At 38.7% G+C, this 14,391-nt stretch overlaps 2 protein-coding genes across 2 annotated transcripts; one reads left to right on the top strand and one right to left on the bottom strand.

The window, feature by feature from the left end:
- The first annotated feature begins 1,866 nt into the window (after positions 1-1,866).
- On the top strand, positions 1,867-8,290 carry anxa3b (annexin A3b). The gene is made up of 15 exons (XM_029516623.1): positions 1,867-1,983; positions 2,402-2,441; positions 2,542-2,589; positions 2,797-2,884; positions 3,056-3,150; positions 3,266-3,379; positions 3,576-3,666; positions 3,786-3,865; positions 4,045-4,101; positions 4,489-4,582; positions 4,904-4,999; positions 5,138-5,196; positions 5,544-5,666; positions 5,779-5,870; positions 6,428-8,290. The coding sequence occupies exons 2-14, from the start codon at positions 2,430-2,432 to the stop codon at positions 5,836-5,838; spliced, it is 1,017 nt and encodes a 338-aa protein (XP_029372483.1). The 5' UTR covers positions 1,867-1,983; positions 2,402-2,429; the 3' UTR covers positions 5,839-5,870; positions 6,428-8,290.
- On the bottom strand, positions 6,361-14,385 carry rcl1 (RNA terminal phosphate cyclase-like 1). Its single transcript, XM_029516621.1, has 9 exons — positions 14,143-14,385; positions 13,609-13,680; positions 13,057-13,232; positions 12,414-12,488; positions 12,201-12,325; positions 11,645-11,770; positions 11,368-11,524; positions 7,478-7,581; positions 6,361-6,535 (listed from the first exon to the last, which is right to left on the bottom strand). The coding sequence occupies exons 1-9, from the start codon at positions 14,270-14,272 to the stop codon at positions 6,382-6,384; spliced, it is 1,119 nt and encodes a 372-aa protein (XP_029372481.1). The 5' UTR covers positions 14,273-14,385; the 3' UTR covers positions 6,361-6,381.
- Positions 14,386-14,391: the final 6 nt, after the last annotated feature.

Raw genomic sequence — 14,391 nt, 5'->3', positions numbered from 1 at the left:
CGTCCCTTTGTCAGCAGGGAAAGCTCCTACAATCCATCAAGCCGAGCGGCTTCGTTGCTTATCAAAGTCGCACTATAAATTTAGTTTCATACATCCCAAGTGCGTACATACGCATTCCTGGTGCCACCTAAAGACCTAACTTTGAAGACATGTGTATTACATGACAAAAATCCAGTGTTATTAGTTTAAAGTTTGTATTAGTATTAGTTGTAAGTTTGTAAAGTGTTGTGCAGCGCATCTCAAGCGTGAAAACTTGACACGGGGTGCTTGATTAGCCTAAATAAAGGTTAAAATTTTTACCTTTATTGCTGACAAACACAGAAATCCTGGTGAAAACAGCAAAAAAAAAAAAAAAAAGAAAAGAAAAGATAAATAAAAAGTACTTATAAAGATTGATGGGAAATGTAAAAGTAGGCCAGGTGTGTGTGTGGTGGAAGGGTGGGCGTGGTTGTGAACGATGATTATACTAGGGACCTCATTTACAGAACAATAGTGACAAGTTGGGCTGTTCACACGTGAGTTAGGATATTAGTTCCAGACTAATCCAGTCATTTGGCTGCCCATTGGGCTTTGTGGGTAGAAAAGCCAAATGGCTGGGCTGTGGTAGTTCTAGCGTTAATTTCCTTCTTCCCACTGACTGACATTGCTTTGTGCTCCTGCCCTGAAAGCAAACAGGACATTGGACCCAGTTAGAATTATTACTGAAATACTTCTGATGTTATCAAAATGCTCATTTTGTCGGTACCTAATGGCATATCAGGGGTGTTTTTTTCACGTCAAACGTATGAACTATAAAATAAGTGAACTTCTGCTATCTTTACAGAATGCTGCACCTACAGATCTGGGATTGTAATCAGGAAGACACCAATGAAGAGTCACCGACAGAGTAGGAAAAAACAAAAACAAACAACCCAAAAGATTTTATATGCTCCATTGATAATTATTCATTCACAATGTTGGGATGTCTGACCTTATGCTATTTACATACTTTTGTACGGTTGATGCTGTTTTAACCTAATGCATTACATATTGTTTTAATATCTAATTTTATATCTTTTACATGTTTTTATATGAAATATCCATATACAGTATATTACAAACACGAACTTTTTGTTACTAAATGAAGGAGATGCATTGGGGTTCTGGACGTTGTGGTTTGTGTCTGTTCTCCTTCCTCATCCACAGAAAACAGGGACCATCAACACCCACTGAGGGCTGATCGCGGGAATGGAGCCAGATAATACGAAGAGGAAGTGTGCAACCCGGAGAAGACAACACTCACAAATGTCATTTCCTTTGTGTAATCCTAACATAAACTGGACCACGGAAAGATAGAGCGTCAGACTTCGTGGACTGATGCTGGGATTGTCTGCTTGTCAGGGAAACATAGTCTGGTCCAGAGCTCTGTGAATGACCTCTCTTTTATAGTATTCAAATAAAATATATGAAATTAATTTGGACGTCTCCTGCATCCTTCATCAAACGAACGCGCTCACTTTCGGAACTCAACAGCAATTAAACAAAAAAAAAATATGGTTGTAAGAATTTCTTAAAGTTTCAAAATGTAACCAGTTACCATAAGGTCGTTTGAAGGTAATTTTACAATAAAAGCCACAGAACTTTCCTTAAAAGCGTCTTAACATTTGTGGAAGTTTTATCTAAAGCTATGCCATCTAATTCATTCTCGGTGATTTTGTTGCACGTCTTACAGTGGAAATGTTTATTTAAGAAAAAGTGTTGCGCGGACACTACGACACTAGTTAGTGGTGAGCTGGGTAGATTATGTAGACGTCATTTCAGAAAACGTGGCTGAACTGTGAGTGTGTACACATGAGGAGGAGTTTCTAAAAAAAAACGTCTCCATGATTCAACTTCCTCCAACAAAATAATGGGCGTTGCCTTCACGATCTGCTTTGAAAGGTGTGGCGACATCGACTCACTGTAAAATTCCTCATTTGACATCAGTCACGTCTTCTCATATAGGTAAGAAAAAAAAATTGCACCCTGATTTTTATTTCAAGTATTTCTTCCGTTTGTCGCCCAGCTGATCGATTAAACTGTTTTAAACTTTAAGCGGCCGAGATAAATATGTTACAGGTTCGGGTCTGTTCATGTGTCCTCTAAATTGGCTCGGATTACGCAATCTGTAACTGTCTGTTTCTATAGATTTATCTGAATGTAGACAATATTGATCCAGAGGATTTGTTTACTTTATTCACGGAGACAGAAAACACAAAAGGCCGTGAGTGAAAGTCATGAAAATTGAGGACAAACGATGAAGTGGAAAAATGTGCAGACAGCAAGGACAGTCAGAGGAAAGACTGCATAGGAGAATAAATGCATCACATTACTCTGGAGTGATGTGAAGGGATTAATGCCATGTGATTCTTATTCTCCCTAGTGTAAGACTTTACTCAAGAAATACAACGATGTCAGTTTGGGTGAGTAGTCGTTGATAATATTCGATTACAATTAAACCTGTGCTTGAAAATATGAGAAAATGACTGGTGATCATGTAATTGTGTTTGACTCCTATTGTAGGATGACTTGGACCTGCTTTTAGACAACCCTTCCTCGCTGACTGTCACAGTAAGTTGGACATGAACATGTACCTCATGTGCAGCGCCTGTTCACAGGGATGATGATAATAATAGTTCTGATTATCTTCACACAGTTTGCTGATGCTTGAATGGACAGTGAAAAGTGCTTCAGTCTAGAATATAGGATGTTATCAATAGCAAGCATTATAATTGTTGTATGATATAATAAAATGAGGACTGTGCCCGTGTTCACCAGTCAAGTGCAAGGGGAACTATAAAGGACAAGGCAAACTTCAAAGCAGAAGAAGATGTTGCTGCACTGAAGAAAGCCATAGAGGGCCTTGGTAAGCTGATTAATTACCATTATGAGCCCATATCAGAAAAGCATATAAAGCACTTAATGTGCAGTGTGTGCATATTTCAGTTTGGGGGAAAAAAAACTCGTATAATGTTAAAATGTTTTTCCAAGGCCAGTGTGGGTTGTAAGCTTACTTTTTCTTTCCTCTCCATTAAAGGCACAACAGAAAAGATCCTGATTGAGGTGTTGACTCAAAGAAGCAATGCTCAGCGACAGCTTATAGCAAGGGCCTATGAGAAGGCCACAGGAAGGGTGTGTCAGCCATTCTCATAAGTTTACATTTTTTTGAACTATATTGTCTTGTATTCAAATGTTTGTAAATGAGAAATGGGTTCAAGCATGTATTAATATTACCCTGATCCAACAGAAATTAAAAGCTGACCTGGAAGGTGACACCCATGGAGACTTTGAAGACTTGCTAGTAGCCTTGTTAACACCTCCTGAAGTGTATGACTGTAATGAAATCATCCACGCAATCAAGGTGAGTCTTACTACCCCGAAACTTGTTTCCTTCAGTGTTTCACAAGTGGTGCAGTGTAAGTCATCTCAGCAGACTTATTTTTCTTGATATTTGTTTGGATGAATAAAATTGTACCCTACTTTGCACTACACTCTATTATCATTATCACTGCCGTCATTTGTTCATGTACATTACATTTTGTGTTTATCACATCCAGGGGCCAGGAACTTCAGAGAGCACACTGACAGAAATCTTTGCATCAAGATCAAACAGACAGATAAAAGTCATTAATGAGACATACCTGGCAGGTTCGCCTCGACAGCACAACAGCACAGTGTATATGTAATTTCCCATATTAGGTAATAACTCTTAGTGCCGCCAAACAGGTGTCAGACATTCGTAATTTTGAAATTCTTTGCTTTCAAAGAAACAGGAAGGTCGCTTATTCATGACCTGCAATCAGAGGTATCTGGAGATTATGGCAAAGCACTGCTCATCTTGGCTGAGGTACAGTAAATTAAAATCAATACAATACAACCACTCTTCCTGAAGGCCTTATGTGTTCTCAGATCATGCCTTAACAATGTTTAGCTTTCGATGTCAGGTCATGATAAGGATGTTGAAAATGTCATTCAAAAAGGCTCAACTTTAAATAGATTTCTGTTTTGTTGTGGTCATCCTCATAGGGGAAGAGAGATGAGAACACCAAAGTGGATAATGCCAAAGTTAAAGCAGATGCAAAGGTATTGTCACTACATGTACACGATTGATTGTGTAACCAATCATTGTTTTTCAGCATTGCTCAACAAAGACACAAAGCCCATGTAATAAATGAAGTTGGAATTGTGCTTTTTTAGATGCAAAGAACTTAGAGCAGTTGGATTAAAAAAAGAAAAACTCTGTGACTATGTCAGAGACTTGTTCATTTGTAACGTGGGTATTTTTATCTTGACCAAGCACCTTCAAGGGGCAAGAAGAAACCGCTCAACTCAGTTAACACACCTTACTGGCTGATGTGATGCAAGCCTGAACCTGCATACTGTTCCCATGCTCAGTGTGTCAGTGTCCTTTTTGTTGCAGTTAAAGGATTTGGCTATGAAGCGGCACTCATTTTCTTTTTTTTTCCCCAGGCACTGTATGAAGCAGGGGAGAAGAAGTGGGGGACTGATGAGGGCAAGTTTATAGACATCCTGTGCCACAGGAGCATTCCCCAGCTCAGACAGAGTGAGTACACCGCTTCCATGTTCTCAGTTGGTACAAATGTAATTAAAGACAAAGCAGCAGTCCATTTTAGGGCACATTATGTGGCAGGCACAATGGTGCATTGAGCCAAGAGCCTCAGTTGACCCCTTCTGGGGTCCACGAATATCTGTACAAATCAAAGTCTGAGATATTTTAGTTTGGACTGAAACATGGTGGATTGGTGACTGAACACCAAACTAACCAATCCATGACACCTTGTGTGGCTAAAAAATAAAAACTATGACAGAATATATATTTTTGACAGACAAAAGTTGCATTGAAATCTCTGTTACGTTTTGGCAGCCTTGATTGAGTACAAGAATATTGCCAAGAAGACTCTCCAGGAGAGCATTGAGTCTGAGATGTCCGGAGACCTGGAGAAGCTGCTAGTGGCTGTTGGTGAGAAGAAAAACATGTCACAATGTCTGCTGCTTACTAAACCTAACATTAAGCAGTGGTCCATTTCATTAATTGTGTCTATAGTTTTGATGCTTATGAAGAAAATGTCAAAATTTCAATAAATTATCTTCTGTCTAGTTAAATGTGTGAAGAACACTCCTGCATACCTCGCCGAGAGGCTTTTCAAGAGCATGAAGGTAAGCTGTGCAAAATTACCGACAAAATCCACATATTGTTAGGTGGCAGCCCGTGTTCTTTGTAACCATGGCCAACATTTGTATTGGTTACTGCTGGTGTGGAAAGGAATGTTAAGCCACTGTTTTATTGCTGCTGCTTTGTCAAAATGTGCAACATTGATTGAAATTCGTCAACAGGCTGTAGAGCAGCAGATAAAAGAAATGTAAAGCTACACAGCAGCAGACTAAGGCATCGCATCAAACTAGGGATGCTTTATTTGAAATGAGTAGGAGTCAGGATTTGCCCCTTCAAGAATCTACTTACACCTTGTTGTTTTATCCTAAAATTCACTGTGCTGCTTTTTCAGGGTTTGGGGACCACAGAATCCACTCTGACTAGGATCATCGTCAGTCGCTCAGAAATCGATTTGATGGATATCAGAGCTGAATACAAGAAACTGTTTGGATATACCCTTTACTCCCAATTAGAGGTCAGTACATGCACCCAGAGATAAATCTAAATCTAATGTTACGATGGCGGCCAAGAATGTTGTTTACATGCCTTTAAACAAAAAACACCCCCCCCCCCCCTTGTTTCTGCAGTCTGAAGTTTCAGGCAGCTATGGCAACGCCCTCAAGAGCATCTGTGGCCAAGATGATTAACTTCAGCCAACTCCTGCAACAGGACACATATGGTGTGTAATGCAGCTTTGTAAAAAAAAAAGTGACATATAGATCCACATTGAATGCTGACTGGATTACGACCTTTTCATTTGATTTTCACTGAAACATTTTCCTAGGCTTACTCCAGACAATGACAGGAACCATTTAAAAATGCTTTATCATGCAGAATTCCAATAGTGTGTGAACAGACATTTGTTTTCAATTTGGTACCGCACAAAATGGATGAGTCAAACAAAAAGAGATAAATAATCAGCTGTGGAAATGTGTGCATATGTAGATGCTTTTGATTGTATTCTAGGAGGCATACATGTAACTGATAACTCTTACTCTACATTTCTTACTAAACTATCATATTGTATAATAATAATAATAATACACACAGCCTTAAAGTAGACAAGATACACACAAATAACTGATGTCATAACCTCTGCATTTAAACTAATAAAAACACTATATTATACTACTGGATGTGAGTAAGCAAAGAAATACAAGAACACACCATGACATTTCTATAAAAATACTTTATTTAAGACTCTTGTTAATGTTGCTATAACCTATTCCTACACAGGTCATCAGGACCTTGTCTCCACCTTTTCTTTCATCTTCCGGAGGCTTCTGGACCTCTATCTTGAACATGATCTGGAAGAAATCTCTAATATGTCTGAGAAACTCGATCCTGGAGGGATAGCAAGAGAGATGGATGCAGGAGGAAGAGAGAGGGAGGAGAAAGTTAAGAAGAGAAATTGGAGAGGAAACTTCAGTCTCATTTTTATGCGTTTTTTCTTACAAAATGTCCAGCATTTTCTTAATAATCCCAAAGGAGAGGGCTTCACCCTGTGCTGGATAAAATATATTCCACACATTAAATAAGTGCTCTGACAGTGTTCTGGGTGCACATCATGGTGTATGCTTCAGTAAAGGTAAAATGCAATGAGTTGTTTTTGTTTTTTTTAATCTGAAATACAGATTCAGTTCATAACGCTAAGGTGCCAAAAATTACAAGACAAAGACTAGAATAAAAATAAAAAAAGCCAACACAAAAGCAGGCAGATGCACATCAGTGAGGTAAACTTTATCATTAGCTTTACCTGAGAAGAGAGAGGATTGTATTGTGATGGCACTGCCAATCTTCAGTTATCATAGTACTGTACTTGAGAGGGACACAGCACCGGTACCATGATAACTGAAAATGGACAGTTCATAGTTCACTCCCTGTATATGGTGACAATGTCTGAAAATCAGCTATGGGTTCAGTTGACTTTATTTTTGACTCCTTCCCCCCCAGATATTTGAACGCATTTACTTAGCACCATGATAATGTAGTGATGATAGCAATCAAAAGCATATGGGAAAAAAGTGGAACAAAAACAAGTTAAAAAGGACTTGTTAGCTACCATTCTTTAGAGAGAGAGAGAGAGAGAGAGCGAGAGTATGCTTCTAATACGTTATTATATTACTAGCAGCTGAGTGTTTATCCGCTCTGTTGTCTATTTGTCCAGTATATTTGTGCCCTACAGTGGGTCAAGACCTTTGGATTATTGTCACTGGCCCAGAGAACTCTAGTAGAAGAATAACTAAATTAAAGGCCACTGTGTTCTACATTTGGACAATGGCTTACGTGTATGGGGAGAGGGGTCCGAGCAGGACCTTCGACACATCTTGTTGGCCAAGAGTCATCAACAGCAGTGCCAGACTCTGATTGGTCGAATCCACACAGCCGCCCTAAAACAGAGGTAGAGGAGGGGGACATGTTTCAGCACCAAAAAGAGAGAAAAATGTCAGAGATGGAGATGTTTAGAAAGAACTCAGCAACTCCTCGATGGGGGTTATTTATCAGAGGTACACACACTGATAGCTTCCCACATTTGAAAAACATAGGGCAAGTCCATGAGAGCTGCAAATGGTACTGCATTTTTCTGCTTCCTCTGACCTGACCTCAACGGACACTCTGTTTCCAAGTGATCACATGCCATCATGATTACTCTACAACAGTTGCTATGTCGCTCATATGAGGCCTACGTTAGACAGGACACACCCAAATGCATTTTATGAACTGAGGGGACTTAAAAATGATCCTGAAGGATTTCATACTCTGCTAACCTGATACACAAATATGTGACAGCTTAACTCCAGCTAAATAGGATAATTCTTCCATACTACAATGCCACTCATTCAGGCATTGTGACAGCTTGTCAGCAGGAATATGATAATCATATCACTGAGACCACACAGCAAAATGAAGTGGCTATTTTTATTCCTGATGAAGCAGATTTTTTGACATCTACATTCCTTGGACAGGTAGATATGATTTATGAGACCTGGTTTAAGTGAATTCTAAAATTTTAATTATACAGATTTCTAGCTTCATTCCATTTCTTCATTTCCAATATTTTACTTCATTAAAAAAAAAAAAAAACCTGTGAGAGTACAAGTATGACCAACCAACGCAATTTAAATATTTTGACAGGTTTTACCATCTTAAAAGGTTTTTACTTTGTTATAAAATTTATCACAGGACATTTTACCATATGAAAACATGCTGTTGGCATCCACTAAAAACTAATCAATGTTCTTCAAGAGAATAAAACTTTCATTACAATTTAAACCAAGTTTTTTTTTGCACTTTAGTGAACTCTAGTATTGTCCACAATGTGGTTGGCTATTGAGAAAGTGGTGGCCCAAGAATCTTACCTTGCTGTGTTGCAGATGTGGACAACAGCAGTATGAACTACTGAGGCTTTTGCATAAAATATTCTGCATTTTAAACTATGAAAAATTCTTGACAGCTAGTTTCAGGCCCCGCCTCCTAAAGGAAACGACTCACAGTTAAGATATCCAGCAGCCTCTAACCAGCCGCAAGGCTTTATGGAAAAGTCCCTTAAAGCCTTCACACAAATTGAAACCCCTTGTCCCAACAGGCAGCGAAAGAAACGTACAGTCAAAGCCAAGTGATTTCTCCTGTTCTACAATATCCTACTCTTTTTTTTTCCAATTTTGAACTAAACCTGTAAAACTGCATATCATAAAACCGAGTAGGACACGTTAGTGTAACCATGAACAACACGGTCAATCAAGGCCAAAGTTCTGTTATTTCCACACTGGAGGAAAAAAAAAAGGCGGTCTGAATCTTTTGAGAACACTTCTTGAATTAAAAAAAATAAAAAAAATAAATAAAAAGAAATTTGCAAATAAAACTGAATAAACAAAAAACTAGGCAATGACATAGAAACTCTTACTGTCAACTCACGCCTTCAAGGTGTGCTGCGATACATTTTACATTTCTGAAAAACTGAAAGATAATTTTGAATAAACAAACAAACCAGAGAGTGTAACCACTTTCATCAGCTCCTGCCCAGCGTTGACGTTGCTGACAAAAACGAAATGTCTATCATGTAGCTTTGGTTTACCACAGGGAGACTCTACTGATTAACCATAAAATAAACAAAACGGCTTCACGCGCACTGAGTGCTTTTGCCTTCTGATGCAAATCCTGCAAATTTCCTTTTCCTTTCTCATTTTCTTTAAAAATTAACAATCCATGCAGGAGAGTCACACATTTTACCCTGGAGTTATCTTTCCCCTTTTCTTCATCGTCCTCCCTTCCTGCTACAGTTAAATATTAAAATTAGCAGTTATTCAAATGCTGTTCAACGTGGTGGATATACCTACTCTTCTGGCAGCTGTAACTGTAAAAAAGAAAGTCAATGGATTACTAATCCACCATTCTCGAAGTCTGCTTCATAGAGCCAGCGCTGCTGTTTGGTGCTAAGAAGATGGATCCAACAATATTCCTTTTTCAGAGTTAATCAGCACTACCATGACCAGCTAACTGGAATCACATGGCTCCTATGAGGAGTTTGAGGCAGAGCCATGTGGAACCAAAGTGAAGTCACAGTCACCCCATATAACTGTGTATATTCTGATGAAGTGGACCTCTTTGTGCATGTAAATGTTCACAGTGGCAACAAGTTACTTCGTCTTCCATCTACTATTGTGAGTCACATATGTGCACACACCACATAGACAAATAAAACACTTGGACAGTTCTGTGTCCATGTAGCCAGGTAAACACTACGCAGCTGACACATCACCTAATGAATTAAAATATTGCTGTGCTTAGGAAATTTTGAATGCAATCACTAAAATGTGACACCAGTGAGGTCTGGCTATGCCATTAAAGTAGATACCTAATAATAAAAATAATTCCATGGTTTAAAATTATTAAAATAAGCACCATGGCATATTTTGGTAGTTTTGCTGGCTTGTATATTTTAAGAAAGACGGTTAAAGGAAGGGAAAGGTACATAGACACAACCAAAGTAACCCTGTGGTAAATTGGAGGAAGAAAAGAAGGAACTGATTATATGTAAGCCTGTTGCTAAATCCGGCAACAGGGTTACATATATTAGCATTTCTTTTATTTTTAGCTTTATTGACTTGTATCTAGTCATACATTAAATCATACTGCTAAGACAGTTTTGGTCCATGAGATGTGAACGGTCAACTAAGATGAGTAATTTTGCGCTATCTATTGTAGGACTGCACAGAAACAGCTTTTCACTTGAATTCCAGACTAGAGTTTATGGTCATTACCCAAGAATGCTAGTAAACAAGAGCACTGAAGTCACTGTATCATGCTGGGTGTGTAATGCATTTTCTCTGGTATATCAGGTATTTCCCAGCAATTTTGAATCCTGCAGGGCTGCAAACTGATCCTCCAGTGGCTGTATGTGAGGTAATTAACTCCTGATATTAATTTTCAGGGATACTACAAGTTTTCCAGCATGGTAGCCAAACAAAAAACAAGTTGCTTTTGAAGAAGTCAAACTTCAGTATCATGTCATAGCATTACATTTGTACTGTTAAACATACCACAAGAGATTATAGATAAAGTTTAATAGTGATCTTAAATGATACATTAGTGCAAAATGTTGGTCTGTGTAAACCCAAATCAAACTTGTTGGAAGAGGCAGTTGCTTTGTAGATCAGTTGAGCCAAGAACTTTCAGTTCCCTCAAATATTACAGAAAAACTGTGTGGGCAATGATGCTGTAAGTTTTCTTGTTTGCAATTTGTTTGTTGATTTAATTTTGTCTGTGTCTATAAAAACACCAAGCATATTTTGACAAAATTAATGATATATATATATATATATATATATATATATATATATATAAAAGACACTATGTCCTGAGCAAACTATTCATTGTTTGACTAAACAATAGCTTAGCTCTTTAGGAACACAAAAGTGCAAATGCTGCCACACAACTTTGGGACATTCCTGATTACATTTGTTCACAGTGAACAAGACCTGTATAAGATTTTCAGGACTGCCAAACTAAACTTGTAAAATCTTTATGTTAAATGACAAACTACATAAACAATGAGCAAATGAGCAAAACAAATCTGATCTTACATTTTCTATTATAGTCAACCCCAAAAACCCAAACACTGACACAAGCAAGAGAAATGTATATGTGTAGCAAATGTGGGGTTTTTGTGTGCTTACCCGATATATCTCCTCTAAAAGTAACTTGGCACAGTTCCTTCCAAGGTCCTCTGGCAGTACAGGGTCTCCCTGCCCCTGCGGCGTGGATGACATCTCAGCACTAAGGAAGGAACCATTTAGCGTCTCAGCCACCAAGGTCAGTCCAAAACCTGGAGACCTGTGATTTACCAAAATGAATTGTTTTGAGTCTTTTTAATAACCAGTCGTTGAGTTACATAAACTTACAAAAAAAACAGCTGAAACTTACTAGTCACTAAATGTACATTGAGGTACTCACTTTCCTGAGTTGGCTCCTTTCATGTGATCAGTGTAGATGTAGATATCTGGAAGGAACTGGTTGAGGACGGCTCTGGCAGACTCCACTATCCGGTTGGCCATCTGAGGAGAAACTCGCAGCGAATATCTGGGTTTAGACAGTCAAGGCTTGTAATAATATAAGTTCATAGGTGTTCAATACACTGCCATTTGAGTTTCACCAAGTCACTTATATAAAAATTTTCTCCTCTGTAAAAGGAAGAAACTGGAGAAACAATCCAATGACCTCTGATACAAATATGTATAAACAAAAGAAGTCTCCCAAGCTTTACTCTCATATCTTTGGCTAGTCAGTTAAACACTTGTTCGGCTATTGATTATCAATATATGGTATGACTCAATCCTTGTGAAAATGCTCAAGGCAATCCTGTTTGAGTGTTTCTCGCTTTTCTTTATTAGCTGAATATCCCTGGTTGACCTAACTGTACTGTAAAAAAGAACAGGTTTTAATTATTTTTATTACTCTAAATTTCTGTACAAATTAAGAACAGCCATGATTGCGAGCCTGAAGAGGATACGCCACTCCTCTTATCCTCTTGATCTTTCCTGGCTCAGTCAACTGGACTGGCCTGATTGTCCTGCGAACTGGACATGTAAAAACAACTTCTCCTCCCCCTCCTGGTGCCATCCCCCTCTTCACCACCTGAGGGAGCACCAAGAGAGAAGAGAATGAGACAAAGTAAGCTGTAACTAATTAATTAAGTAAATAACATATTTTTGAAAATGTTAACCTTAAGGTCAAAGCCCTCTCCATCAATGCCAAACTTCTTCATCAGAGGAAGGGCTGTGGACTTCAGCAGATCAACCTGCAGGAGACAGTGCTAAAATTTTAGCTTAAAAATAGCAACTACATGGCAGAAAATATATACATTTATAATAAGCTAACAATAGACTAGCAACAAGCAAAGATGATCCTCAGTGCTCACATAATTTTACTTCTCAAATTCTTATTGGTTCATTTTCTCACAACTCATAGTAAAGAGCTATTATAGAACAGATAATGCAGTGTCTAAGACTGGGTTGCTGAAACAAACAAACAAAAAAACAAAAACAAAAAACAAAACAACCTGAATACTGTCATAACTGATTGTGCCATATTCAGCGGCTCTACTTCAGACTTGATACATAAAAACTAAACTGTTTAGTTCAACAGTCATTTAATTGCACATAATGCTGTGTGCACTAGAGGGCAGTGTCCATTTGGATTTGAGAGGTGTGTACTTAACCACAACATAGTTTACATAGCATGCAGAAGCATGCTTCAACTCCACCCAGTATGATCAGGAGCTAGTATAGTCCAATTTAAACCAGGACAAATCTGAGAAAACTGAATCACTGGTTTGAAGATTATCACAGTAATGAATGTGTCCTCACAGTTGGGTCCACCAAGTCATTGGTGACTCCTCTCAGAGTGGCCTTCAGAGAGTTCTTCATAAATGGAGCTAGCATGAGCAAAGCTTCCAGATAGTAACCAATGGAGCGCTGCGTATTACAGTCATGTTCCACTGTGCCTCCATACAACAAACCAGGCTGGTAGAATAACACAGTACCTTGAATGGACAGAAACAATGAGACAGTGAGTGAGTCTGCAGACTATTAGCAGATTTCCCCCTTCAACACTAAGATGAGTAGGCCAATTGCAACAGAGCAGCCATTACAACAAATGAAGAAAGTGTTCACACATTTAACAAAAATGTATTAAATGCAGTAAACTTTTCTAGAGAAAAACAGGTGGTTTACAGCTGCAGCTTTGAATACCATAGGCAGAATATTAACCAAAATAATACAGAAAAGAATAACTACATTTACCTTAGGCATATTATTCAAGATGAAAGTGCCAGCTTTGCTTAAATATCAGCAATAATAACCACTGAAAGTAAATGGAGATAGTCTGTGACAAAGATGCCACTGCAGCTCTACACTCACCAGTTTGGTTGATCTCTATTCTGGAGCCATTAGTCACTTTGTCTAACAGTCTGATGAAGCTGGCCTCAAAATCTGGAAAAGATGAAAAGGAAAAGGAACAAGAAACAGAAAATGACAGCTTGTTCGTTTGGATTTGGATTAAATCAAAGTTTATCTCAACTTTTAATGCCTGTGTGTCATTTAGGCAAACTGATGCATCGTTTTAAAAGAGTCCAAAACATATGGAATCAAGCAAGTGGTATAAAGTTGATGTATTTCCAATGGCAATTTCCGATAACCCTCCCTCATATATTCCCAGCTAAATCCCTCAAACAATATAAAAACAGAACTCTTCAGTGCTGTTTCGGTGTAAAAACAACCACGCAGCTGAGGACAGTAAGGTGAGGTTGTCTTCATCTCACATGTACGCCACTTCTCTATCGATCCCTCATGTCCGACGCCCAGTGATTAACCACACTCCCAACTGCGTAACAGCTAGCTCGTTAGCCGCAGAGCTAACTGCGACGCCACATGCATTGTGAAGCTGCCACTCACCACGGAGTCCCGGCTCGTCATCTTTGGACCGTATGTTTTTAATTTTGACTCGCTTCCCGCTGAGTGTGGACAAAACCAGCCGCTGCCTCAATAAATTGCAGCCGTCGTAGTCGAGCCCCTGACTTGCCATGTTATTGTTGTTTCTGCCTGTCGTCAGTTAAAATCCACGTGTGTTTGTGCAGGAAGACGCTGGTCGGAGACAAGGATACGGCAGAGCAAGAGGGTCAAAAAGGTATTTTTTTAATAAAG

Source organism: Echeneis naucrates, chromosome 12 (genome assembly GCF_900963305.1).
Source record: "Echeneis naucrates chromosome 12, fEcheNa1.1, whole genome shotgun sequence".
Taxonomy (NCBI): domain Eukaryota; kingdom Metazoa; phylum Chordata; class Actinopteri; order Carangiformes; family Echeneidae; genus Echeneis; species Echeneis naucrates.
Note: the sequence above shows the minus strand (reverse complement) of the source record. Positions and strands in the feature narration are given on the sequence as shown.